Raw genomic sequence first — 27,391 nt, 5'->3', positions numbered from 1 at the left:
TATAAGCACACAAATGCCATGCTCGGCCCAGGTTTCCACTGGTCACGCCACCACCACTAGGGAGGTCACCCGGGGAGCATCAAATGTATAGGCATTTATATAGCGCACTACTTACCCGTAGGGTCCCAAGGTGCTTCGACCGCTGCGAAACCCTTCCTGGCTTCCCTGAGAGATGGTCCCTTAATGGTTGTCTCCAGGGTGAGACCAGGCATCCCCGGCGGTCTGGTGGGGCCGTTAGTGAAGATGAGGCAAGCTAATGCCCAGAGTTGCCGAGTGTGATCGCTGATCAGAGTGGGCACCGAGGCGAGAGAATTATCGAGTCCGCTGACCCTGGTCCAGAAACCTGCCGCGCCGGGAATCGAACCCTGGTCCCGGGCCGTCCTCTGCTCTCGGGTCTGCCGCCTCTAACCAGTGAGCCACACTACTTCACTCAAGGCACCCATCAAGTCATGGTCCACAGACAATCTTCGTCTCCACCTGTGACCCGGTGTCAAGCTGACAAACCTACCCCTAGGTCACCCACTAATACACCAGTATGTCTTAATTTACCCCCTGATGCAGCCCCATATGTAATCATTCTAACAGGAGTTCCGGAGCTGTGACCAGACCAGATAGAGCCCATGGTGAGCTCAAAAATAAAACCATGTTCTGGCTGAACAAGTGTAGGCCCCTAGTAGGCAATGAACAGGGGTAAATCTTTATGGTACGCAGGGTGAACTGGGTGGGAAGTAGGCCTAAGGACTACAGCGGGGCTTGTGTACTAGTAAACCTTCGGAACCAGCGTGTCCTCAACCGGATATTTAAGTTGGGGTCCAGTCACAGATTCGAGCAATATTAGATCTATGCACTTGAGTTTTTTCTACCCTAGGGGACACCATAACATGGGGTGGGCTCAGGGCGGCCAAAGCACCAGGGAGTGGAACTGGGCCGGGCGCAGTCGCAGACCTGAATACACTGCCCTGGGGAACCAGGGAGTGATACATTTACAGAATAGATTTGATCCCTTGACGTCCTTGGAAGAACTGGATTGACTAAGGACGGACATAACCCCCCAGAATAGATACGATAGGGAAAAGAGCTCTGAACCAGACAAGGTACAACTTACTCTCTCAGCCCGGTGCGATGCATCACAGAGAGTGGTTGATCCATGGCCTATAACAATAGAGGGCCCACAAGTTAGGTCTGTAGTAGAAACAGAGACAAAGGGGTCGGATAGAAGTGTGGCATGCATCCAGCAATTGAAATCACACAGCTCAGCTGATCCTAAGGAATCCCCGGTTAATGACAGGAAAGTAAGCAAGAACCTCACCACACCCCTTTCAAGGAGGTCTGAAAGGCAGGACGGGCTAAAGCTGATATCCTGGAACATAGCAGGACTCGCAGCGAAGTTTGAGGATCAAGAATGGAGGCAATATATCACCAGGTTTCACGTTATATGTTTTCAGGAGACCTGGGTGATTGATCATAATCCTTTCTTTTTGGAGGGTTTTAAGCGTTTTCAGTGCCTGCCCAGAAGTCAGCATCAGGGAGAGCTATTGGAGGGTTGACTATATATGTGGATCTATAGATAAAAGGGGTGTGGTCTAATCTCAACTCGCCATCACATAATATGCAAGCTCTGGGTTTACACTCAAAAGGTCTAAACATTACCCTGATTAATTGGTATAACGCTGTGGGAGTTAATGGGAAGGGTAACACAATAAAAGAATTGGATACCCGCCTAAATGCCCAGTCGGCTATGGGGAAGTCGGCGGTAGCACCGTCCCTAGTTCTAGTAGGCGACTTCAATTGCCACTTGTGCCCGACCTTGAGACCTGTTAATAATGATTGGTCCCGCTGCACAGTGGAGAAAGGCCCACACTTCTCACTCCTCGGAAAGGATGGACCTAGACATGGTGTTGAAAAGCCATAATCTGGTTTACACCATAGATCTTGTAGAATTGGGTAGCGGTGGGAAGATTAATCCCACATTCAAGGGTAGAGGCTGTCACTCCTATATAGATTACATCGTGGTCTCTAGTATATTTAAAGCATGGGTCAAAGGGGCGGAAATAGAATGGAGTATATACAGTGACCATAACCCCCTCGTGTTGGATCTAAAAGGCCCGATCATTAAAAGCACGACCCGAGGGGTAGGCACTGTAGCGAGGGACACAGACCAGGGGAGGCAACTCAGATGGTCTAAAGTTGATGGGGATACCTTCTATAGATCTCTAATGGCAAAAGGGGAAGACTCATTTAATGTGTGTCTTGATCCCTCTATCGAGGGGGTTGCTGTTGTAAACGCATTTGAGGAGATGGCGCACCTGATCGATGGTTTATTAAAGACCAAGAACGTGAGATCAATTACTACCCCTAGATGGTTTGATAAAGACTGTTCACAGGCACACAAAGAGCTGAAGTGTAGCTTAAAGTCTTTACCCAGGGATAAGCCACACATTGCCCAATGCAGGCTGGCATACAAACAGGCATTAAAAAAACGGAAGTATTGCCCGCAAACGCAAGCTTGGGAGGACCTAAGGGAGGCTGCGGACAGAAGGGACCTGATAGAGTTCTGGAAAATCATAAACAAACCATGTTTCCAGGACTCTAATGCCCCAGAGATCTGTAATACAATCCTGCCAGAACAATGGCATTGCCATTTTAATAATGTATACAATCACACTGGCGAAATTAATGATGACGAGGGCCAAGGGCTAAGATGGGCCGCAAGGATTGAGTTCAATCTGACAGAAGAAGAAGGGGCCATACTAGGCCTATCAAAAAATAAAGTGCGTGGCTCAGATGACATACCCCCTGATCTCTACTTAAGCAATGTGGAGCTGTGGGCCCCTATTCTGACAAGGATCTTAAACGCGGCAGCTGAAGCCGGCTTGCCACGTTCCTGGTCCTCCGCCATAATAGTCCCAATCTTCAAAAAAGGGAATAGGGACAACCCCCAATGTTACCGCCCGATATCTCTGATCGACGTCACGGCAAAGGTGTTGGGCTTGTTGTCCTTAATCGCCTTACAGAATGGGCGGACACGCATCAGATAATCACTGACACACAATGCGGGTTCAGGGAGGGAAGATCAACAACGGACCAATGCTTGAACCTCTACCTCCTGGTTGCTAAATATACCATAGCCAGTAATGTAGCGGTTTACTTAGGATTCATGGATCTCTATGCTGCGTTCGATCATGTGACCAGAGAGAAGCTATGGGCCCTGATGATAAGCCTAGGGGTGGACCTTGATTTAGTTAACATACTTAAAGCCCTGCATTGGAATACCACCGCCTCAGTGCGTTTTAACTCAGACGGAGGTTTAACATCATCGTTTCCATGCAATAGTGGGGTTCGGCAGGGCTGTATTCTAGCTCCTTTTTTGTTCTCCCTTTACATTAATAATTTAGACAGAGAACTAGGTAAACTAGGAGTAGATTCCCCCCAAGTAGGCAGCCGTCCGGTTCCCGTCCTGCTTTACGCGGACGACGCTGTGTTGTTATCCCGGACCCCCATGGGGCTTCAGAGGCTGATCGACGGGTTTGTCTGCTTCATGAACACACTAGACCTATCCGCAAATTTGGATAAGTCTTATGTTATGCTGACAGGGGTCCGACCCGACAAGAAGTTTTCCTACAAGATAGGTACCCATAAATTAGGGCAGGTCCAGTCCTTTTCCTATTTAGGCCTATTATTTGATGGGCTGTTAAATTTCAAACTCCTTGTGGAAAAACACCGTTCAAAATTGGTTGCCTCAACCGGGGCAATAATGAATTATGGTTGCAGGCTGGGAAGGTGGTCACCTGAACAAGTCATGAACTTGTACAGATCAATCTGTTGTGCTAAAGTAGCCTACGGGGCAGAAGTTTGGGGCTTCGCAAACATCCACCAGCTACAGGCAGAGGAAAACAAATATTTTAGAAAAGTGCTTAAAATCCCACAAAGTATCCCTTCCTATATCATACACGAAGAACTCGGTGGGGCTTACATCGAAGACCAAATTAAGGTTAGGCTGCTTACGGCCTGGGTGAAGATCTGGACTAACCCGGAGACAGACTTAAGCAGACAAATCATCACAGGTTGCCTGAAAAGAGAAAAGGAATCTGTATCCCCTGGTTAAACTATGTAAAGGGCTCCCTCGAGGGTATCGGCTGTAAGAACCTTTTTAGTAACCCAGAAGTCCTTACTACTCAAGATAAACTGGGAGTTAAAAAAATGTTTGGGGAACGGGCAACTGCACGTAGGGCGGCTATTGAAGAATGTAAACCCACAGTTGCTGCCTACAGTCTATCGAAAACTGAGTATGGGATGGAACTCTATCTTGCATTTATACATAACGCACAGGATAGATTTTTTATGACCCGTTTTAGGCTCAACCTTTTACATCATATATTGGCTGATCCCCCTGGATTTACTGCAACGGTTGAGCAGAAGGGTACCTGCGGCTGTGACAATAGGTCTCCGCAGGATACCCTTCACTTTCTTTAATTATGTTCCTTTTATACATTACCTAGGCGCTAGTTCCTGGTGGGAATCTTGAAAAGAGCAAAGTTTAAACACACCAAGGTAGCTTTATTGTTCCTGCAAAAGGCTAATGATGCTTTTTTGTATTATGAATTTTATTAAGATGGCTGTCAGGACAAGGAACACGAGTGGAAGGAGCTTATTGTATTGCCCGTTAACTGATTGACCCCTGGCTAATGAATTGTATTTTAAGGCTTTTTTAACAGTTTTTATATACTTTTATGGTATCTTGTAAATGCCGAATAAAGAAATATTTGATTTGATTTGACTCCACAACATCAATTAGTATCCATGCACAGACAGTTTGCAACTTCGTCACTTTCCTCCCACAATGAACAGATACCAGGAGTAACAATCCACCTGCAGCTCTTCCTCAATACAAGGCCTTGTCATTTTGTGCTATGGGAAACAAATCCCTTAACCACTGGGCACTCTAGCAGCCAGGTTTCCTGGAGGAACAATGCAGGTTAGGTCCTAATTACCCATTTCCATGAAAGAATTAAACCCATAAGTGTTCCATACCAGGACACATCTCGGCTTTAGATGCCCTTCCTCCTACCAATTGGTCTTATCAACTCTGTTATCACTCCGAGCTGAAATCTAATGACCCTGTAGGCTTCTTGAAAGTTTCTAGCCTCTCCCTGAATCATACCACTGATAAGTAAGGCCCTCATATCCCCAGTAATTGTGGGGGTGAATGTTTGCATCTGGGTGTTGAGGCAGGTCTTTTTTGCCCCTGGTTTGGGCTCTATCATTTTGAAACGCAATAGTCACTACTTCGTGCGACCAATTTAGTTACCACCTGCTCCTACCACCTGTTGTGTCTTAACCCACGGGCCAAGTTAAGGTTACCTGGTTGCATTTTAACCCACTATGTTAAGCTACAAATGTAACTTTCTGTGGGCAGATCCCCTTCCTCCCCCGGCTGTCTGGCACTCTCCAACTCTGCCACTGCACCTTCATACAAGCTGATGCTGGCGTAGAAGCTTTAACTAGACTGTTCAGCTCCTCAGAGGCAAATAGAATACATATAAGCTCCACCCCTGCTACAATCCTGAAGCCCACCTGTAGAAAGTCTCTTAAGGAAATGTTCTTTAGTCTTTTATTATTGGCAAAAACACTTAAAAGCCTGAATATATTTAGGGATCGGCTAAGGAACCTGTGGCTTTCTCTGAAAATGGGTTTTAACAAACAGCTGTAGCGGAGTCTTAAAACTATGATCATACCTTACATGCCCTGGCTTTACTCTTCCTAGATTAACTATTACAGGACTTTAAGTTGGGAGGGAGGTCTCACAGTACTACTTCCTCTGCCCCAGAGTTTATCCTTTCTTTCAATTCTTGTGTTTTTCCTCCCCCTTAAAATCTGCCTTTACCTTCCTATGCCTGTGCTACCAAAGCTCTCCCTACGTACTAACTGTTTGCCCTTTGCACTTCACAGAATGTGCAACGTCACTTCATGCAACTTCTACCTTCTACCATTCTTTAATAAGAAATCGATACTAAACTTTGTCAGGACCCTCTTTTCAAAACCAGATGGTGGCGCTTTGAGATGAAGGTCTCACCCCCTGCTTCACAAGAAGTAGGTGACATATTTTCCTGGGGCCTGGAGGACTCTCCTATTGTCGTACGGCTTATACTGTCACAAGTAAAACTGTGCGTTTGTTGGACAACATAGCCATCAGAACTGTGCGAGATTGATTCTGCGCACACCCTCCGGATATGTTAGCTGAAGTCTGCTGACTCACAGTGCACCATCTGTACCCCTAACGTTACAGGATAACATATGGATGTGCAACTTCAGAACATGACAGCCCTGACTCCCAAAGGAAATCATGGTAACCAGTGTTCCCTCTAACGTGCGCGGCTGCGCTCGCGCGCACCTTTAAGACACCGAGCGCGCATGGTACAATGTTAAGCGCGCACACGTTCTCGCCGCCGCCATCCGCTTTTTAAAATGCGAGCGGCGAAAAACAGCAATTTTCCTGGTTGTCTGAGTCCTTTGGGAAAGTATTCCTGTTAATCACAGCGCCCGTCAGGCGCTGCAATTAACGGGAATATTTTCACACTGGCCTACAATCAGCACCCAGCGGCGCTGTATTTAGAAAAGAAATGAAGCAAGTTTGAAATCAGGACGTGTAAAGTGCACGTCGTGCTTTCAGACTTGCTTAATTTCCTTTCTAAATACCGCGCGACTGGGTGCTGATTGCGGGCCTTTGTGAAAGGATTGCTGTTAATCGCAGCGCCCGTCATGCGCTGCAATTAACAGGAATATTTTCACAATGGCTGGGAAGGGCACTGGGCGACTCGGGTGACTCGTAACATGTCATTGGTGGAACTCCGGGGGTTGCCCACTTGGGACGTCTGCGGCTTCGTCATCTACAAAGAGTAACAAGTGCCTGAGCCCTCCTGGTACCACAACTGCGTGGAGCGCTTCAGCAGCACACGCTTGCCAAAGGTTTCCAAGTCGACTTTTTTTTTATTGTTTTCCACCCACTTGGATGTTGATAATATCATATTGAGAGCTACCTCAGGAGAATCCTATGCTATATGAGAGGCAGCCGGGGAGCGGTGATGGTGTAGCCTGCTCAATTGATAAATAAATGGGCCAGGTCTAGCCACGCAGATAAAAAACAGAGTGAAGCTGTTCTTGTGACTCGCACACACGCAGCCTGCATGCCATCCCGTTTGTACACTTTCAGAATAAAGTTGCAGAGGCAATTTTAGGGAAAGAAAACACGCAGATATTGTGTATAAACAAGTGACATTAATCTGGATAGGGTGAAGTACAGTAGCATATCAGGCCGTGACAAATAAAATGGAAATATTTTGCCCCAAGTTGTGACTGTCCATGAAACAAGCATTGGCAAACTGATCATGTTTGGCTTGCTCTTGGAGTCCTAAACCAGTGTTTTAAATGGGCAGTACTGTCCGGTGCCAAGTACCTGCGCTTTTTTCATTTGAATACCGGCACGTTTCAGAAGTGCTGCAATACATTTCATTGGGGAGTACTGGCACCCCTCAGGAGCAAGTAGGTACTAAATAGTAAGTCCCTGTACTTCTATAGATACATTCAAAGCACTGTCTGCAAACTTTTATGATAAAAGGAAGGGGCTGCTGTCTTCTCTGGTGCTTCATCTTTCACGGAAGAGGCATCGAATTCAGGAAAGGAAGGCACACCTGAAGGTCTTGTCAAAAGCAAGTAAATCATCGGAGGGGGCATGGGGGTGGGGTGCTATCTATTTGATGTCACACTTCTGCTTACTTATAAGACTATGTGCAGGTTCCTGCTCCAGTATTTGAAATACTTTAAATTGTTTGTGGTAGTGGCACGCATGCATCAATCACTTTTAGATTGTTTGGCTAGGCAGGCAGACCCTCGATCAGACGGACATACACACAGACAACCAGAGCAGCGGAAAGTTTCCCAAGTACGAAGGTAGATAAGACAGACATTCCTAGGAGACAGGCGGCCACGATGCAAGCAGGCAGAAACAGAAAATGAGAGAGAAAGGGACGGACACATAGCATTAATACACAGGCACAGAGAAGCCAGCAGGGACAAAAGCCCGGAAGACAAATATAGACGACACACTTAACGATGTACTGACTGACAAACAGTTGTACACCGAGGTAACTGGATAGACAGAGATAAAAAACATACATTGGCAAATACAGAAAAAGTTGAAAGAAAAATATAAATGCAAACAGCTAGTGTATAGTTTATGTACAGGTTGAATGACAATATCTAGTTAAAAAGATAGACATGCTGCCAAAAAGACAAAGGGGAGGGAAGAATAGAGAAAATATACAGAAGGTACCCACATTGGCAGACGTAGATGTACTGAACATACATATTTGTCTGCATTCTCTCTGCAGCTAGACTGACAGACAGACAGACAGACAGAAACAGATAAATAGATAGACAGACAGATAGATATATAGATTTATTTAAATTCGAGATGTGCTGATGGATGGACTCTAGATGGACGGGTTATGGGTTTGGGAGCTGGCTGGGTTTGAGTGGGTGAATGAGCTGTATGTAAGGATGGATGAGCTTAAGGGGTAGCTGGATGGGTTTGAGTGTGTAGATACGGAGGATGTAAGTTTATGTGGATGGATGAATGAATGAATGGATGGATGGATGGATTTATTTTACTTGGATGCTAGATGAGTGACACTATGGGTTGGATGGGTGGGCTCAAGGGGTAGCTGGAAGGGTTTGCGTGTGTGGATAGCGTGTATGTAAGATATGTGGATGATGAATGGATGGATGGATTTAGTTTACTTGGATGCTAGATGATTGACACTATGGGTTGGATGGATGGATGGCTAGGGGATGGATGGGCGGATGGGACGGGGGTTTGTATACAGACATAGTCAATGGAAGAATGTATTGATGAAAAGGTAAGTGTTCAAATGCTCAGTAAATCTGTTTAGAACAATATTTAAGCAGAGCCTGTCTGCCCTGCAGAGTGCATCCAGCACAGCAGGCAGGCTTCCCTAAGCTGAATTCTTTGTGCGTACAGCAGTTCTTCATACATGAGAAGTGCAGGGAAAGTGCGTGGGTGATGTTTGCATATTTTTTGACAAGGGTCTTGCAGTTTTCCTCCCGTGAACATGTGTTTGCGTCTCGCAGCGGGAGCCGGAGCTGTCGGAGGCTGTCCCCAACTGCCTGACCGCCATGAGCCATCCGAGGAGCCCCTTTCTGGAGGCTGCAGAGAGAGAACTGAGCCGGTCGAGCTCTGAGACAGCACCGTCCTCAACCTCATTATGGACATCATACAGGACTTGAGAAACTACCATTTGGCCAAGGAAAACGGGGTGCAGTTTTACTCCAAATTCTCAGACTACAAACTGGACGACAAGGAAGCCCCTGAGTACGGGCACTATCAGGATGAGCAGAGAGTCGGGGAGTCTCCCATTTTCACTCCTCTCGTTAGTTAGCATCCGCACTATTCTGTTAGTAAGAAGGTGAAACTGGGCAGAGCCCGAGCACACTATTATGGCTGGGCTTGTTGTGTTGAGAGGTAGGCAGGGCTTGGGTCAGGTGGGTGGTCTCTTTGGACTGGGATGAAGTAAGATTGGGGCAAATCTGTTGCACTATATGCTAAAATAGAATTGTATTGAATTTACATATCCTCTAAGGAGATCTGTTGTTACCACCTAAAAATTAATATATTGTGCGGCACAGTTAGTGCAGTAAATTATATCAGAAACAAAGTGTTTGGCTACAGATATTGCACAATAACTTCTAAACTATCTATTTGTGTCCATTAGTGCCATCGAGGGTGCTCTGGTCAAAGTATTTATAAGTCACAAGGCAAAACAAGCCCCACGCGGCCATAAAAGTAACAGCTGCGAGTATTTTCATCCCACTCAAAGCCCTGGTCTACACGTGCGGTCAGGTTCTTGGCGCACATAGCCTTGGCTACAGCGCACAGAGACCTTACTCTGCCGCACACAGAGGAAAATAATTAGAGGGAACATTGATGGTAACAGATCGAGAACTTTTTTTGGTAGTTACTTAGGTATACCATCAAAAACAACGGGAGAGAAAGGGTATGGATATTCACTCTTACACCCCTTACTTTACTATCAATAAACAACAGAAGAGTGAAGATATATAACACACAGCCTCAAAATAAAGTATGAGGTAAAAGGAAAACAGGGGGATGAGACAATACAAGGTGGTTTAAGAACCCTCACTCACCAACCTAGTGGTGACATGCTTCATTACTGGGTTCCCACTGGAAAGACCTAATGTCTTTCCAGTGTGCTTCAACACCTGTTTACAGCGGAGCTGGTTCTTGTGTGTGTTGAGGGTGTATTCCGGCCAAATTCAGCTAGGTGAGTGTAGTGAAAAAGAATTAATTAAAAAGTGCAAATTCGTGACTTTCAACTACTTTATTAATAGTCCGGTTTGCACTGGTTAAAAACAAATATGAATGGACACATAGGCTTGGTCTCAGTTATTAAAGACCCCTAGTCCATAGTGAAAAAGGTTGGTCGACATGTTTCTGCTTGTTTAGAGCCCAAGTCGCTGAGCTTTCATCAAGACCATATGATGTGATCCTCCGGTGGTGTACACGCCCTAAGGTGCACCCTGCCGTGAGGAAATTGTGTGAAAAGAAAAAGAGAAAAAAGTTTATTGTCTTTTTACCAATATATATTTTTTACTTACTTAGGTATACCCAAAGAGATACACAAGAAATACACAGTACAGCATTTCAATATTTATTGAAGCATTGTGATTCTTGGGTTACATACTTGTGCTGTTATAATCAGTAGAAGGAAGCATAATCATAAATATATGCTTGTATACAAGTACTGTAATATTTTGTAATCCTACCTAGTGCTTCCTAACCTATCATGTCTAGCTGAGTGAATCTGCCAAATCTCTATAGGGTGATCTAGCCTCCTGTTACCTGTAAGTTAATGTCCTCAAGCTACCTGTCTTGGTGTATAGTTGGACACCATCCCTCGCATGAGTTAAATGGAAATCAACTGAGCTGGAGTTCCGACATGGATGGACCTCTCAGTGCCAGCGAAATGCTCCTCTGCCTAAACAAAGGCTTGATGTTATATATAGAATAACATCTTCCATATTACCATGCCGAAGCCCTAGCCAGGCAGCTATTGTTTATTCTTGTGTGATAGCTCTGTTGCCGACTGGACGAGACAAATAACATCTTTCGTGATGAACTTAGCCCTTGTACAGAATGTTCAAGGTGTTCTGATAGTGCCTACAAAGTGGTAGTGTAAGCAAAACTGAGTTCAAAGAATAATATTCTGTATGTGCATGCAAATGAATGTGTGTCAAATGTTGTCGTGCTTAGGGAGAGATGGCAACTTAAGAACATGAGCATATAAAATGGCGTTTCTTAACCGGGCCTAATGCACCCATGTGACAATCTCTGGGGCAAGCTTTTTTGACCCAGGTCCCTTTGTGGGGAATTTATTCTGATGGCCGTTTTGGTTTTATATCTTGGTTTAATTTATTGTGTCTACTCTAATCCATTGCCATACTCGCATGAGAGCAAGTGCCCAGAGCGAATGGAGAGCCATTTCTTCAACTAACGGATTTCCAGGTCTTCATGGGTTCCTCTATTAAGTTGTGAACACGTTTGGCAGGTAGAGTGATCACTTCATGGTTGTATGCTTTCATTATTTGCAGTTCTGTTTTGTGTGACTTACCCTCTTCATTTAGAGTGACTACTCGCTATTTTGATAGTGGTCTTCTTTCTTGCCTATCTCTTGGGCATGTTAACCCGCTGTTTGCTGGTGGTCTAGTTTCTGACAGTCTTGGTTAATCTCCACTTTCAGATTCACATTCCCTGGCTTCTGCATGGTTCTCTCCTTGGAGAAACATAGTGATTGTTAGGGTGGGTATTCCATTTCAGGGGGTTGTGTGTGTTTTGTTGCCCCACAACTGTGGAATCCGCTTGTACTTGTTTGCTTTCTTGGGACAGACACCAGAGTACTAGTAGTCGTGCCCTAAGAGATCTGGAATATGAGTAGGTGTTTCACCTCACAAATGAATGGGCCAGCAATGTGATGTTGAAGTTTCTATCTTTCATCAATAATGCATTTCTATTCCATGCAAGATTTATTGTGTTTGCAATCCTGTCTTTTCTGGTCTGTGAATTTAACCATTCAGTGGTTCACTGGCCTTTACTCCTACTTGCAGAAAGAACTGGTTTGTGATTTACAATGATCATATTGCAAATAGTTTGATGTTTATCACCAGTAGCTCATCCGTTTGAAAGAAGACCTATGGTTTTGTGTTATCAGCCCTAATAAAGGAGGATATTTGTCTGCTTGGGCACAGTAAGGGGTTGTGCTTTCATGTCCTGCTACAGCTGGTCTACCCTTGCATTGCTGGATTCTGCCCCATCCTCCTGCAGGGATCTTTTCATGGCGCTCTATCTAACCCTTACAGTGTTTTGCATACAGACGCTCTAGGAACTTGTCCAGGTTATAGCTCCAGTTTAATTTTAAATGATAGATCGCCTACATCGTTGAGCTTTAAAAGGCCATAGCAATACAATTCTTACAAACATTATTTTAAAATCAAATTTTAGCCAAGTTGTTCATTTCTCGTACCTTATTTTGCTTGCATCCTACGATAATAGTCTGGATCTGTCAGCCAAGTATGGTGTACTACATGTTTCTAAGTAAGGTGGCTCCTATGGAGACAAAGGTTTGTTAGTAAGGTGGCTGTTCTGGAGGCAGAGGTTTCTTAGTAAGGTGGTTCTTACTCTGTTCTACAAAGAGATTAGTTGAGATAGGATTCCATAGCCTTCTACTAGAGGTAAGCTTTTCTGTATACAATTTTAATAAGGTTAGTTTGGATTTTTTTTATTGATTCCTTCTATACAATGTGACGTGGCACCAGTATGATGGATAGCGTGATCATGCCCAACAATTGCTTATGCAAGCAAACAATGAATGTTAATTTTCCTTCAATGCCATTGTTGATCTTCACATTTTATGTTTTGTTGTCAGGTCTTTGATGTGCAACGGAAGGTCACGTATAAGAACCTGAACAACTGGTACAAAGAGCTCCGGGAGTACCGACCTGAAATTCCCTGCATTGTTGTTGCCAATAAAATTGATGGTAAGTGATCTTTCTCCCCCCCCCCCAACTAATTATTAACTAATTACTTAAAATCTGCGTTAATAAAAAAATCCTGTGATCCTTGACAATGGAATGGAATGGAAAGAGAATTTATATAGCGAGATGGCTACCCAAGGGCGTCCCAGCGCTGCAGAGGAAAAGTGGGTTGAGCAGAAGAGGCTGGATTTTGAGGAGCTGAGGGAAGATTTAGATCGAAGTTTTATTGAAAAGCCAGGTTTTGAGAAGTTTTCGGAAGGTGAGTAGATTGAATTCTGATCTGATTGGGAGGGGGAGAGAATTCCAAGTCTTGGCTAGATTGTAAGAGAGCGAACGGCCTCCACATCTGGTTCTTCTGATGCGTGGTACTGAGGTGAGGTGGGAGGTCGCATATCTGAGGGGGCGGGTGGGATGATAGGCTTTCACCAAGGGGCGATTGATGGAAGGGCCTGTTCCCCAGTAAGAGCGATGTGCAATGCACATGCTCTTGAATTCGATTCTGGCTCTCACAGGGAGCCAGTGGAGGTCCTTCAATCTGGCTTTGACTGAGGTTCGACGAGGGATGTCCAGAAGGATTCTTGCCGCGCAGTTTTGAATGATATGAAGTTTGGTCAGTGTGGACTGTGGGGCCCCAAGATATAGGGCGTTGCCGCAGTCGAGACGCGAAAGAATTAGTCCTTGGACCATGATCCGTCTTGAATGGAACGGGAGGAGAGGGAGAATCTTTCGAAGTAGTCTCATCAGCCCGAAGCAGGTGGCGGCGAGCTTGGTTGCTTGGTGGTTGAAGGTGAGAGTTTGGTCAAGCCAGATGCCTAGACTCTTGATTTGCTCCTTGGGTTGCGGGGGGCTACCTAAACAGAGGGGCCAGATGGAATCAGTGGATTTCATTGTTATTTCCAAGGAGCATTACCTCTGTTTTATCCCCGTTAAGTTTTAAACAGGAGCCTGACATCCAGGCGGCAACAGCTTCCAAGCATTTGTGTAGGCTGTGGTGGGAATTGAGGGGGGGGGGGGGGGGGTCCAGCGCTACCACTAGCTGTGTGTCGTCCGCATAGGTGACAATTTTCACACCGAAGGGGCAGACAACATCAGCTAGAGGACAGAGGTAAACATTAAAAAGGGTAGGACAGGGAGGAACCCTGAGGCACTCCGCAATTAAGAGGTTTACTGGAGGAGGTGAAATCCCTCTCAAATACCTGGAAGGATCTGTCTGTGAGGAAGGATCTCATTCAGGTGAGTGCTGTTCCTGACACCCCTATCATACCAAGGCGGTGGAGTAGAATGCTATGATTTACAGTGTCGAAGGCGGCACTCAGGTAGAGTAGGACAATGGCCGTAGACCCGCCACCGTCCATAATCCTTCTTGCCTCCTCCGTCACTGCAATCAGGGCAGACTCCGTTCCGTGACGAGGCCTAGAGCCCATCTGGGTGGGGTCCAGTATGTTGTTAGATTCCAGGAAGTCGGTCAAAACAGAATCGCCGTGCTTCTCAAGAAGTTTGCTGAGCCAAGGTAGGAGGGAGATGGGTCGGTAGTTAGAAGGATTGGATTGATCGAGGCTGGGTTTCTTTAATAAAGCTTTGACCATAGCTCATTTCCATAGGGGCGGGACGATGCCAGTCTGGAGGGAGGAGTTGAGCAGGTCTTGGATGGTGGGTGATATCTGACTGGTTATCGGGGTGAGAACCCTAGGGGGAGCTGGATCGGTGGGTGATCCAGATTTGACCTGTCCCATGATTTTTTCTAGGTTGATTAGGTCTAGTGACGGATAGCTTTTGAGAACATTAAGTGGGACTGTCGTGGGGCCTATGTCGGCGGCATCTCTGGGCGAGGTGGCAGAGTGAGGGAAAGAGGAGTTGATGACTTCTATTTTATGGTGAAAGAACTCTGCTATTTCCTCACAATGGGTCTGGGTATTGCTGTGATCCTTTGAGGTCTCGGGAAGTTGCAGGAGGGATTTAGCTATCCGGTAGATCTCCTTGGGTTTAGATGCTGCCTTATCGATCTTTTGTTCGTAGTATTTGGCCTGTGATAGTTGGATATCTGCTTTGTATTTTTTAATAGCTGCTCTATAGCTCGCTTTGTCTGCTGGGAGGTAATCGAGGCGCCATTTCCTCTCGATTCGTTTGCAGGCACGTTTGGCCACCCGTAGATCAGTCGTGTACCATGGGGCTGTTGGATTGCCCCGCTTGGGATGGATACTTTTTAGTGGGAGTACTAGGTCTAAGGAGCTGGTAATCCATCTGTTGTAATTCTCGTTGCCCTGGATGGGATTAGATGTGTTAATGGGTTTGGTCCGCTGTAAGGAATCCTGCCACTCTGGTAGGGGGATTTTTGGCCAGTTGCGTGACTGTTGAATCGAATGGAATAAGAAAGTGATCGGACCAGGGAAGGGGGGAAAAGGGTTTCCACGTGAAGGTTGGGGCAGTTGCTGAAGATTGGGTCTAAGAGATGGCCTTTTAGATGAGTGGGGCCAAGGACATGTTGATGTAGATCGAGGGCATTTAGGCTGGAGGATAGTTCTCTGGCGATGGGGTCGTTCGGGTCATCCAGATGGATGTTGAGGTCGCCCAGGATTGTAAAGTTAGCCGAGCTGAGTGCAAGGTTTGCAGCTATCGGGCCAAGATTGGAAAGAAACTGACCTTGTGACCCTGGCGGGCGGTATATGAGTATACCAGAAAAGGTATGTGTGGGGCTGAGTTTGATAAAGAAAGGAAGACATTCACTGTCTGGAAGATGCACAGGGGTGCTGGTGACTTCGTAATCTGCTTTATGGATTACTGCTAGGCCACCGCCAATTCCTTTTTTACGGTCAAGGCGGAGTATTTGGTACCCAGGTGGGAGTGCTTGTACCAAATCGGGTTCTGAGTGTTCCTGTAGCCACGTCTCTGTGACGAAGAGGATGTCTGGGCTTATTTCCTCTAACATTAAGGCGATTTCCGTGGAGTGTTTGGGGAGTGAGCAGCAATTGAGCAGGAGCATAGAGTTTGTTGTGGGTTTCATTGGCGGATGAGGTGAAAAAAGAAAGCCACACTGGTTGCAGGCAGGGATGTTTTATAGATGGGTCCCATGCGTGTAGGCAGGGTGACCCAGCTGCCTGGTTTAGTTGACGAAGGGATTGGGAATTGTAGGTGATGATCTGGCTTGATGGCTGAGCAGGGGGAATGGCCTCTGGCCTCGGTCGGTCGCGGACGGGCGCAGACGGGCTTACCTTTGGCGCGCCTTCGGCGCACAAACGTCGCACCAGCTGCACTCGTCCGCTGCACATCCGGAATATACATATGACTTATACTGATGTACGGTGGCGACCAGGGGGGCGTGGCCTCTGAAAGGGGCGTGGCCTCCGGGCTTGGCGTAATAGTGCTGAGGAGTGTAGGGGTTGAGGTGCCGCGTCCGCGCTAGATCCGCTGCCTTGGACAACTCGCTGCCAGTGAGGGTGAGTAGTTAAAAACACAAGTATCAAGTGACAATACGTTTTTTTAAATTTAGCTCGCTCCCGGCTTCCGCCTCAAGTGCTCAACGCAATGATTTATACTTAATGAATAATTAAAATGAATTTCAGGATCTCAAGACCCTTTTAAAATAAATAACGTTGTTTTTAAATATATTTTTAACAGCCTATGTGCAAGTTATAATGACAGAATTACTAGTTTTAAAACTTAGGGGTAGCATTCTATTCTCTGAACTCCTTTTGAAAGGGTCAAGCTAGAGAATGGGGCACAAATGGAGCCAGACAGATAGCACCTTTCCATAGCTTGAATTTGGTATCCACTTTTAAGGTAGTCAGCAGCTTCACTGTTCCATCACCTTTATTGAAAGTCACTTCCGTTTATTTCTGGCAACATCCTTCACACCACTGCTCGAACCACTCTGTGCATTAACAGGTCGGTCTGAACCACGGATGCGTCTTTACAATGCATTCCTTTGTATCGCAAACCGTTACAACTACTTGTCTTAAGGAAAGCGTCTTGAATTGATGTTGGACTTTAAGTCCAGCGCTTTCCCTACTGTTGCACAGACAGGAGTTGGAATAGTAAATTATGATATTCCAACTTGAGCGCTTTCCCTAAGGCAAGTCGTTGTAATGACTTGCTTGGTAACTGAATGCATTTAAAAGATGCATTTGTTGTACATAACGCGTTAAGGCAGGTGTTTAATGCCTATCTGGTTCCTACATACAACCATTTATTTCTGGATCCTGTGAATGAATACCTGATTGCTGGGCTCTGCCATGTACATCTTTTAATGTCAGATTTTTTGGGGTTATTTACATTGTTTTGGCATTTACTTAGACAATTTGTTTGCACCAATTTGGCTACCCAGAGTGACCATCACCTTCTATGCAAACAATTTGAAATGCATTTACATGGATTGCATACCTTCATGTAAAACATATGGGCATTTTGAAAAAGAGTGTTAAAACCACGAATAGCAACCATTTATGCTTATTTCTGTTATATCTGCAGTCTTTTAGTATTATTTACATTCCCAGAAACTGTGTTCATTTTGGGTCTCTACAGTCACCTTCCCCTTTCATTTAGGGAAGCACAGAGTTCCAGACTTCAAAGCTACAACTAAAAGGGATACATTAAGACGTAAAAGGAGTAGGCAGGTGTCCACAATAGAGTGAACCAAGGCTGCTAGTGAGATGGACCGGCATAAGAAAGTTTGAAAGAGCCCTCTAGTCCTCTGAGCTCTGGGAGGGTGTAGCCAAGGCTGCTAGTCAGATGGGTGGGCCAAAGATTGTTTGAAAGAGCCCTCAAGTGGGTGGCGTGGCCAAGCCAGCCAAGATGGTGGACGCACCTCCTTAGTGCTCCATGCCGCTGCCCAGTAAATAATGCGGTAACAGTGCCTACAGCCGATGGTTTATCTACCCATGAAGCCCTGCCGACAATAAGAACTTGCTGGCTCCTGGCGGACCCTCGGTGGGTGCTAAACGGCATGATATCACCGTAAAACGGCTCCGGACCAGGCGCCCATGCCTGCTGACAAAATGGCGCTGTCCCCTGCCGACTCCTGACACAACTATGATGGCCCTCTGAACAGGGAAGCGGTACCTTGTGGAGAAGTGTGGCTCACTGGTTAGAGGAGGCAGACCTGGAAGCAGAGGTCAGCCCGGGATCAGGGTTCAATTCCCGGCTTGGCGGGGTCTTGAGTCCTAAACTGTCCATGGACTCGACAATTCTCGCTCCGGTGCCTACTCGATTCACGGGTTCACACTCTGCAACTCTGGGTAATAGCTTGCTTAATCTCCACAACGGCCCCTCGCGGCGGGATGCCTGGCTTTCTCCTTGCGGATACCCTGCCGGGGTTATCTCACAGGGGAATACCAGGACGGGTTCCCTAAGCAAGCGCTTAGAAACCGCTTGGTGATTTGCGCTATATAAATTCCTGTACCCCATTGGCGAAAGAGCACTGCCGATGCATGGTGGACACTCGGATCAGGCATAAATGACACTGCATGAGCGCCAGAGCCGCAAAACAGCACCTGACTGGGAGCCAGAGTCCTCACGTAAGATGGCGGCGCCCAGGCTCGATCCCCGCACCTGAAGCACTGATCGTCTGTGCGGGCTGGATCCTACATCGGCAGCACCCAGGAGAGTCATCGGACCACGCCACGACCGTCCCGCGACGGAGGACGAAGTAGACTGCACCCAGCTGCGATCACCAATCCAAGATGGCGGCGCCCACCGGCCTCGGAGTCGGACAGTAACCCCTGCCGTGGCCTGCACCCCTGCCTACACGGATCTTTGTGTAGGGATGTCCTCTGAGCGCCCGGGAGACCTTTGGGATTGACACCATCTGCCAGCGTGACCCAGAGCCGGAATCCACCCCCTGCTGCAGTTCCGCCCGAGACGGCGCATGTTTGGCGGGTAAGCTTGTGCGGCGTGAGTGACGGTGCGACGGTGACGGTGCGACCCCTCCCCCCCCCCCCCCCCCCTGCTAGCTGACACCTGCAGGTTGTGCCCAGAACGTGTGGCCGGGACACCAGCTTCCTGAGCGGAGGGGAGGAGGCACTTACTCTGTGGCGCCCCCCATTCCACCACTCCCACACCGCACCAGAGGCTGTACTCGGTGGAGGGACGCGTGGCACTCATCTAGGAGGTACAGTATAACCACAAGGAGCCCCCAACTCAGGGACCTTGGCTTTAGCTGCCCCTCTACATATGGTTACCAGCCGCGACACGAGCCAATAATCGCACTTATCTGAGGAGGAGCACGGGGCATTCTGCAGCAGGAGACATGTGAAGGAACTGGGTAGGGCAGCACAGACTGCATTTCCAAACGGCGGAGTGGGTGAGTCTCTAACATCCGAGATTGTTCACAAGAGCTGTGGTAGCAGGCAGGCGGAGACTGCACCCCCCCACGAACCATGGGGCAACGACTCACCGCCACGGTCTCGGCCCCGAAACCTAGAGGATCGCCCTCGCCGAACCCTTCAGGAACAACCCCATTGGAAGACTCCACGCAATCGCAGGCCATGTCGGCCAAACTGGACAAAGTCCTGGCGGCAATAGAACTGTGTAACTATGGAGAATAAGTTTGGGGAACTCGCCACAGACATCAACCTACTCCGGGATGATCACAGGAAGCTCGCGGATCGGGTCACACAGAGGGAGCGGACGCTGCGGGAGTTGGAACCACAGTTGCAGACGCAGCAGGAGGCTGTGAAGGAGCTGCAGGTTAGAGTGCAGGCCCTGGAGCGCAAGACAGATGATTTGGAGGGTCGCTCCAGACGTACCAATATACGTATCCTTAATCTGCCGGAGGGAGTGGAAGGGTTGGACCCCGTACAGTACATGGAGACATGGATCGGCACATTACCCGTGCGCAAGATCTCTCACCCTTCTTCTCCATTGACGGGCGCATAGGGTCCCAACCGGAAGACCTCGCCCGAGTGCCCAACCCCGACCATTCCTCCTGAAATTGCTTCACTATCGTGACAGGGATACAATACTACGGGCAGCCAGACACGCAAAGACGCTCAAAGTGGAGAAAAAACAGATGATGCTATTCCCGGACTACTCGCAAGCAGTACAACGAGAACGCGCCACGTTCCTAGCAGTGAAACGCACCGATAACATTCAATATGCATTGCTGTTCCCGGCTCGCCTGAAGATCATCTACAAAGAGTCCACACATTTCTTCGATACCTCAGCGGAAGCAGGAGACTGGCCGCACCAACCTCACAGAACCACCAATCCCGTAGAGGGCGACGACGGCAACCTAAACGAGTGGCCCTGACACAGCTCCACCGGCCCTCGGTTCCCACCACTAGAAACTCCCCTGGCCTGGAACAGATAATTGCGTAACGTAGGAGGGCTCTGCAGGCGGCAGCGGAGGCCAAGCACACGGGCGGAGATAGAGGTCCACACATCTTCTCATCTGATGAAGAACTCAGCAAAACACATACCTCCCTTGAGGGTTCCTTAACGCCACCCCTGGTGACCCCGCAAACGGCAGACACTCTGATATGACGGATTGCGACTGAACGACTGGCTTCGAACAGAACGCCTCAGGTTGGCAGGGCTTCTGCAGTACCACTGGTCAGTCATGAGCTGCGACCACGGCGACAGGCATCATCCCCTTTTTTGCAGCTTGACATGGGCGGCGACGGCACCGATCACCGGTGGTGATGCGCTAACACCCCCCACTGTAACAAACTAGAGACACTGCAAGATGCACAGTTTGGACGAATTGTCTTGTACAATAGGCCCTGTTAGTTGGGACGGTACCCCGAATACAGTTACAATGTTTCCCTTGTTACCCTACTTTCCTATGTTCCTCGGGGGGACACTGACGAGGATGAAGCAAACGATGGGGCGGGTGAGGACACGGATGGGAAGAACAGAGAAGATAACTAACGACACTCATGACTGCGAGGGTTCCTAACACCGACTTTACTCTGCTTACACTAAATGTACGGGGTATGCACACGGCAAGTAAGCGATACGCAGTGTACGCCTACATAAAAAGACAACAGGCACACATAGCTCTCCTACAGGAGACCCACCTGACAGCGGCGGAGGTTGCGCGTCTTCAAAGAAAGTGGAGGGGTACGTTATGCGCCACAGGGTACTCAGCGTTCGCTAGAGGAGCGCTAGTATGGATTAGGCCAGGCACCCCCTTTCAGGAGCAAGTGCATTACGCAGACAAAGAAGGCCGATTTGCGATGATAGGGGGTCTGCTGGATGGACAATCAGTGCTGATAGGTAGCATATACGTCCCGAATGTAGAGCAGGCCACCTTCTGGGACCGTCTCACGGGAACACTATCCCAACACATACTTCTCCCATGGATCCTAGGCGGGGACTGCAACTGCGTCTTGGACACTAGTCTAGATAGGTCCCAGAGGTCAAGCAAGCGATTGGAGAGTTGGCCCGTAACAAAGCCCCGGGTGTGGACGGCTTTCCTCTTGAATATTATAGCACATTCTCGGTCCAATTGGTCCCACATATGGTTACCATGCACAACGAGTCCCTCAACAGGGGTGAGCTGCCAGGATCCTTGAGTGAGTCTGTGATAGTTACATTCCTGAAGCCACATAGAGACCCCACTGCCCCCTCTTCTTACAGACCCATTACACTGCTTTATGCAGACTGCAAGGTATTGGGCAAAATACTGGCTGATAGAGTGGCTCAAATATTGCCCCCGCTGGTCCACCCAGATCAGTGCAGCTTTGTGCCGTGGCGCAACACATCGCAGAACAGACGCCGATTATTCCATATACAGGACACCACGGGAGGCCGGTTCCCCAATGCTGCTTGCCTAATATTAGACTTTGAAAAGGCGTTTGACACCCTGCTGTGGCCCTATTTATTCGCAGTCCTCCAGAAACTCAACATGGGACCGAGACTACTTGCATACATTAGACTCCTCTATACCAACCTTACCACCGAGTCAGACTGGGCAAATACTTCTCCCCGGGGTTTGCTGTGGAACGAGGGACCAGACAGGGGTGCCCGCTGTCTCCCCTTCTTTTTGCCCTGGCGCTGGAGCCCCTAGCGATACGCCTGAGACTAGAGGGTGCGAACTGGGGAATCCCGCTTGCAGACACAACACACTGTCTTGTTGTACGCAGATGACCTCCTCATATACATTCGTGACGCCACCCGAGACTTAACGAGTATCTGGGAAACGCTGGGAGATTTCACGAAGGCCTCAGGTCTAAAGGTGAATTGGGACAAATCCACTCTCTACCCGCTAAGTCCCCATTTAGCCCCATTCAAGGTACGGATTGGATCACAATCACTTACATGGAATGGAGACGCCCCTAGATATCTGGGAGTCTGCCTGTACCATACCCCGGAAGATCTGTTTGAAGGGAACCACCGTAAGACGTTAGCGGGGCTTAGAACCGCGGTGGGGTTTGGGAAAACATTACCACTTGCTCCAATAGGACGAGTGGCCATCGCGAAAATGATCATGGTCCCCCGCCTGCTATATCATTTCACTAATCTCCCGGTGATCCCACTGCGCTCCTTTTTTCAAAGAATTAGATCGCCTTCTCACAGAGTTGATCTGGGGAGGCGGCAGGCACAGAGTAGCATTAACAACACTCTATCTGCCCACGACAGAGGGAGGTCTGGGTGCCCCGGCCTTTGAGGCATACTTTTTGGCAGCACAATTACATTGGCTCTCGTATTCGACTGCGGGGAGGCACATGGGCGAATCGGTCACTGCGGAGGGCCCCACGCCATCGCCAGCACTGCATAGACTGTTGCTTCCTGGAACCAAACCGGTACGCTCCCGGCCGCACCTGGTTTCCATAGCTCGCACCTGCATGATGAGATTGCACCGTCTGTCGAAGGACACGCCCCTCTATTCCCCCCTACTGCCACTAGTGGGTTTCCCCAGAGGGGACGCATACTACACGGAGGGCTCCCTACGCACCTGGACGGAACTAGCGGTTACAGAAATGGAGTCCATGTTTGAAAACGGGTACCTTAAGACATTTGCTCAAATGATGGAGCAGTACGACCTCCCACCCAGGTAGTTCCTGCTTCATAGACAGCTTGTAGACAGCAGTAGACGGTTTTGGAATCCCGACGTAGAGGAGCCCCCAGCACATCCAGTGATTCATACTATCTTACACATGGGGGTGGGTTGTCATCTAGTCACTTGGCTCTACAAAGCGGTACGTACACTGGTCCTCCCGACATTACAGCCGCTACGCCAGAAATGGGAGACAGACATAGGAAGGGTGGTACACGACAAGGAATGGGACACTGCCTTAGAATACCCCAAGAAGGTCTCCAGAAATGCACGATTTCGAAATATACAATTTAATATCCTTCACAGGGCGTACCTCGCACCATATCGTCTTCAACAATTCTACCCTGACACGCAATTTACATGCCCCCGCTGCCACGCTCCTGCGGCAGACTTTAGACACATGTTCTGGGACTGCCCCACCATACAAGGGTACTGGGATAGAGTGTACCGAACACTGAGGGACACGACCCAGGTCACAAATATGACGACATGGGAGGCTTGTGCTCTGGGGATATTCCGCAGGAAAAAAACTGAGAAGATACAATACTGTTTTATGTCCCTAGCAATCCTGTTGGCGAAAAGGGGGATAGCCATCCACTGGAGATCCCCAACGGGCCCACCAGAGGCAGCCTGGATAGGCGCAGTAAAAAAGTGGGGGAAGGCAGAGGAAGAAACACTTCGGGAGGAAGAACTGAAAGCGACCCGTAAACGCCCTATTTCCTTAGAATGGGGGCAGTTGCTACACACATTCACATACAAGACTGACCCCCCCAAGCCCCCACCTGATGGGCAACCCCAAACTCAGCCATCCTCTTCGGCCCCACTCACTGCGAGACACATCTGAGGGCCACCAGACACCCAGGAGCATGCCTGTTCGGGAGCTGACCCTAGACTACCCCCTAGTTCACACCACGTTCGTATCAGTATTTGTGTAGCTACTCCCCTCCTCACGTTCCGGCGCAGCACCTATGCCCCGTCGAGCTCCTATGCCTATCCGAACAACAGAAATCCGACAGAACCATAGTCATAACCCCCGCCCCCTCACCCCCCCCCCCCCCGACACCCCACTTCCCCTGTTGCTGATTCCCCACAGTTGAGAATCGTTGAATAATAGATCGGCAGACAGCCCGGGCGCAGTTATATAATGAACACACACATAGCATTGATAGTTCCAAAGAGAATCTGGGATACACCTGCATCACTGGCCCCACCTAACATGCCTGTAGTGATACCTCACACCCGACTGCGATTTACTATCGGAAAAGGACTGACTATGCGGTGAGAAATACATGCATCGCCGTTTACTGGCGTGTGACACACTGACACCTCTCCAATACATCATGATGTCTCTACGATGAGTCACATACTGAGCACACAAGGCTTTGACACATGGAAAGAGAAAACCTGTGGTCACGAGACATGCAATTTTACCTATCTGATGTAAGACTGTGGTAATGTATTGAGATTATTGTCTGTTCTTCTTTTTGTTATGTGATGATTCAGACCCAATAAACAAATTTAAACAAAAAAAGAAAGAGCCCTCAAGTCGCCTGAGTTGGGGGAGGGTGTAAAGGTACATGGGATAGCACAAGTGGTGGTCTTCCAGTCATCCATGACTAAAAGGGCTCGTAAACCGTTTTCCCTTGGAAGACAGAACTTCAGTCTGACTCTTTAGGTTTAACATGCATTGTTCTAGTTGAGGCAACCAGTGCCTGGAGGATGCGAGTGGGAGGGGATAGGAACTGGGTGCATCCTTTGTGAAAGGATGTTAGTTATGCCAAACTCTTTTAAGGAAAACCTTCAAGCAGCAAGAGGGAATCAATTTCCAAGTGAGACAGGAAGATGACAGAAATTAAATGAGATCAGATGCGCAGAGTCAAAGCGACCTGTTAAATCGATACCTTCTCCTGTTGGCCAACTTTCTCCACCTGAAGTCACTCAAAGGGGTTGGTACAGAAACATTAAGTTCAAAGTCATGAAGAGGTATACTTCAGAAAAGCTCACTATCACGATTTTAGAGCAAGTTGGCAATCATCACAACATTGATAAAGATTTTGCAGTCAATGCACTGGGACACATTCAGTGTCAAGACACACAAGTGACCACATTATAACCACTGAATCATCATGTTCAGATGAATGCTCTGTGCTAAATAAAAAGGTTCTCCTCATCATCCCAGATATTGTCATCAACAGTTTTTTTTCAAAAGCTGTTTATCAATCTGCAGTTGCCTCACATCTAAGATTACACTGGACCATGATTCCCATCCTTAGGAGATCATGGATACCCAAGGTTCCAAAGCATAACAGGCAGTACAAGAGACCACACTCAAATAAGTGCATACATGGAGATGGAAGTACACACCTCAGTAGCCACTTACAAAGGAGATAGCATACTCCACCACAGGACTATATTGCTCTAGGCAATATATTGCTTAATATCACAGACTGCTGACAGTGACTCTGTCATGGGCGTTGCCCTTTGACTACATCACTACTTTCATGATGTTTCAAGTGACAGAGACCAGTTCAACATCCTCGAGGAAACTCTCCAAAACAAATCATAAGTACTTAATAAACCTTCAACCCATGCTCTAGCCAAACATCTTGTGATGCTGGTTCCAAAACTCATCAACTAACAATTAAGAAGTTACTTATGTATGTGACCACCAAAGAAGCAACATGTAGTGTAAAGGTGCTACTGGATCCTGCACATGGGTGGTACTCTTTGATGTTAAAGATTATTATCCAAGAGCCCAAGATGCAGAACTGTTAGTAGGATTTAAATATGAACACTTATTCCCATTTGTAATCAGCATTACCGTAGACCAGTATTTCCCAAACTGTGGGTCGTGACCCATGGGCACTCGCTGATCGTTAGTAGGTTGAGAAAGTCCAAGCGATTTTTAAAGATGTATTATGTATTTATCTTATCAAATTTGCTGCTTTTCAATGACAGAGGCCAAATATCAGGCTATGTCTTCTGACAAATTGCTGATTATTTTTTTTTTTAACATGGAGATCTTGCTGGGGTACAGAGAGTGTGAAAGCAAAAGCTGTTGGTTGTCATTTTTTATAACATAACAAAATGTAAATACCTGTAAATAAATTGTACACATTAAGCAGTTCAGAAAAAAATGAAACCCTTTTTGTTTGTAATTCTGAAGTGTGACTGAAACAAAGATTTTTAATAGGATCAAAACAAATCAAGACACTTTTGCATGGAGGTACACAAATGATAAATATTCACTGAAACCCAATTTCCACTCATTATCATTTGTGTGCAGCATATGAATAAAACTGTATGTCTGCAAATTTAGTGGCCATTGTAATGGAAATAAGCTGTCTGCAAATTACAGTACGCTATCACACAATGCTTTAGTGGCATTCAAAAGTCGCCTTCCTCATGTCTATTAAAGCTAGATGAGTCGCAAAAGTTTGTCCTTCTTAAAAAGTGGCTTGTGCCTCTAAAAAGTTTGGCAAACACTGACTTTGACATAATGAGCAGTAATACTGCCCTTGATGAGGCTGATCAGGGGTCTAAGATTAGTGACTAACCGAGTCCCTTCCAAGCTTTTACTGTTCATTTAGGCTCTTCGCCTTTATACATAATCAGAGTCTGATATGATGGTGACGCTAGGCTTTTAGATAGGAATGACACAGTGAGGACAAACAAGGTTATATATCTTATTTTAATCGGTATATTTGTGATATACTTAAAAAGTTTATCAAAGTTTTAATTTAACACACATATTGAATGGACCACTACTACGCAATGCAACCATACCAAAATTATTGATCATAGACCCTTAAGATTTGCTCATGCTTTGAAGGCAATGTTACAATATTGTCTACCATTAAACGTTCGGGTCAGCTGTGACAAGACCATGGTTATATACCTGGAACATAGTAACAATTACCTTGATATTGTCAAAGATTTTGGCTACTTGGGTGTTGCCTTTGATTAGCATTGAGCCCTCGAATAGAAAAAATAATTCATAAGGCTTTATTGGCTTTGGTTGCCCTTAAATGATTTGGGGTGGTAGATCTTTGTTTAGTTCCATACTTCACATATCACTCAGTCAAAATATCTTTATTCGGCTGACTTACAGCCATAAAAGAATGCATCATAAAGGAAAACATTTAAAACATAATTTAAAAATGTGATACAGACTATAGGTAAAATACTTCAAGACAGTAGTAATTCATAATCGGAATATAGTAAAAACGATTCAATGATTTGATATTTCTACAGAATAGCAGCATAAACTAA

At 47.1% G+C, this 27,391-nt stretch overlaps 1 protein-coding gene across 1 annotated transcript in view; it reads left to right on the top strand.

Moving 5' to 3' along the window:
* Nucleotides 1–27,391, top strand: part of LOC147750923 (rab-like protein 2A) — a 213,417-nt gene that overhangs the window by 122,761 nt on the left and 63,265 nt on the right. Inside the window, exon 6 of the mRNA XM_086918827.1 lies at nucleotides 13,017–13,128. Coding sequence (XP_086774953.1) covers nucleotides 13,017–13,128 — 112 coding nt within the window. The remainder of the gene's footprint in view (nucleotides 1–13,016; nucleotides 13,129–27,391) is intronic.

This window comes from Lissotriton vulgaris, chromosome 1_1 (assembly GCF_964263255.1).
Source record: "Lissotriton vulgaris chromosome 1_1, aLisVul1.2, whole genome shotgun sequence".
In the NCBI taxonomy this organism is placed as follows: domain Eukaryota; kingdom Metazoa; phylum Chordata; class Amphibia; order Caudata; family Salamandridae; genus Lissotriton; species Lissotriton vulgaris.
Note: the sequence above shows the minus strand (reverse complement) of the source record. Positions and strands in the feature narration are given on the sequence as shown.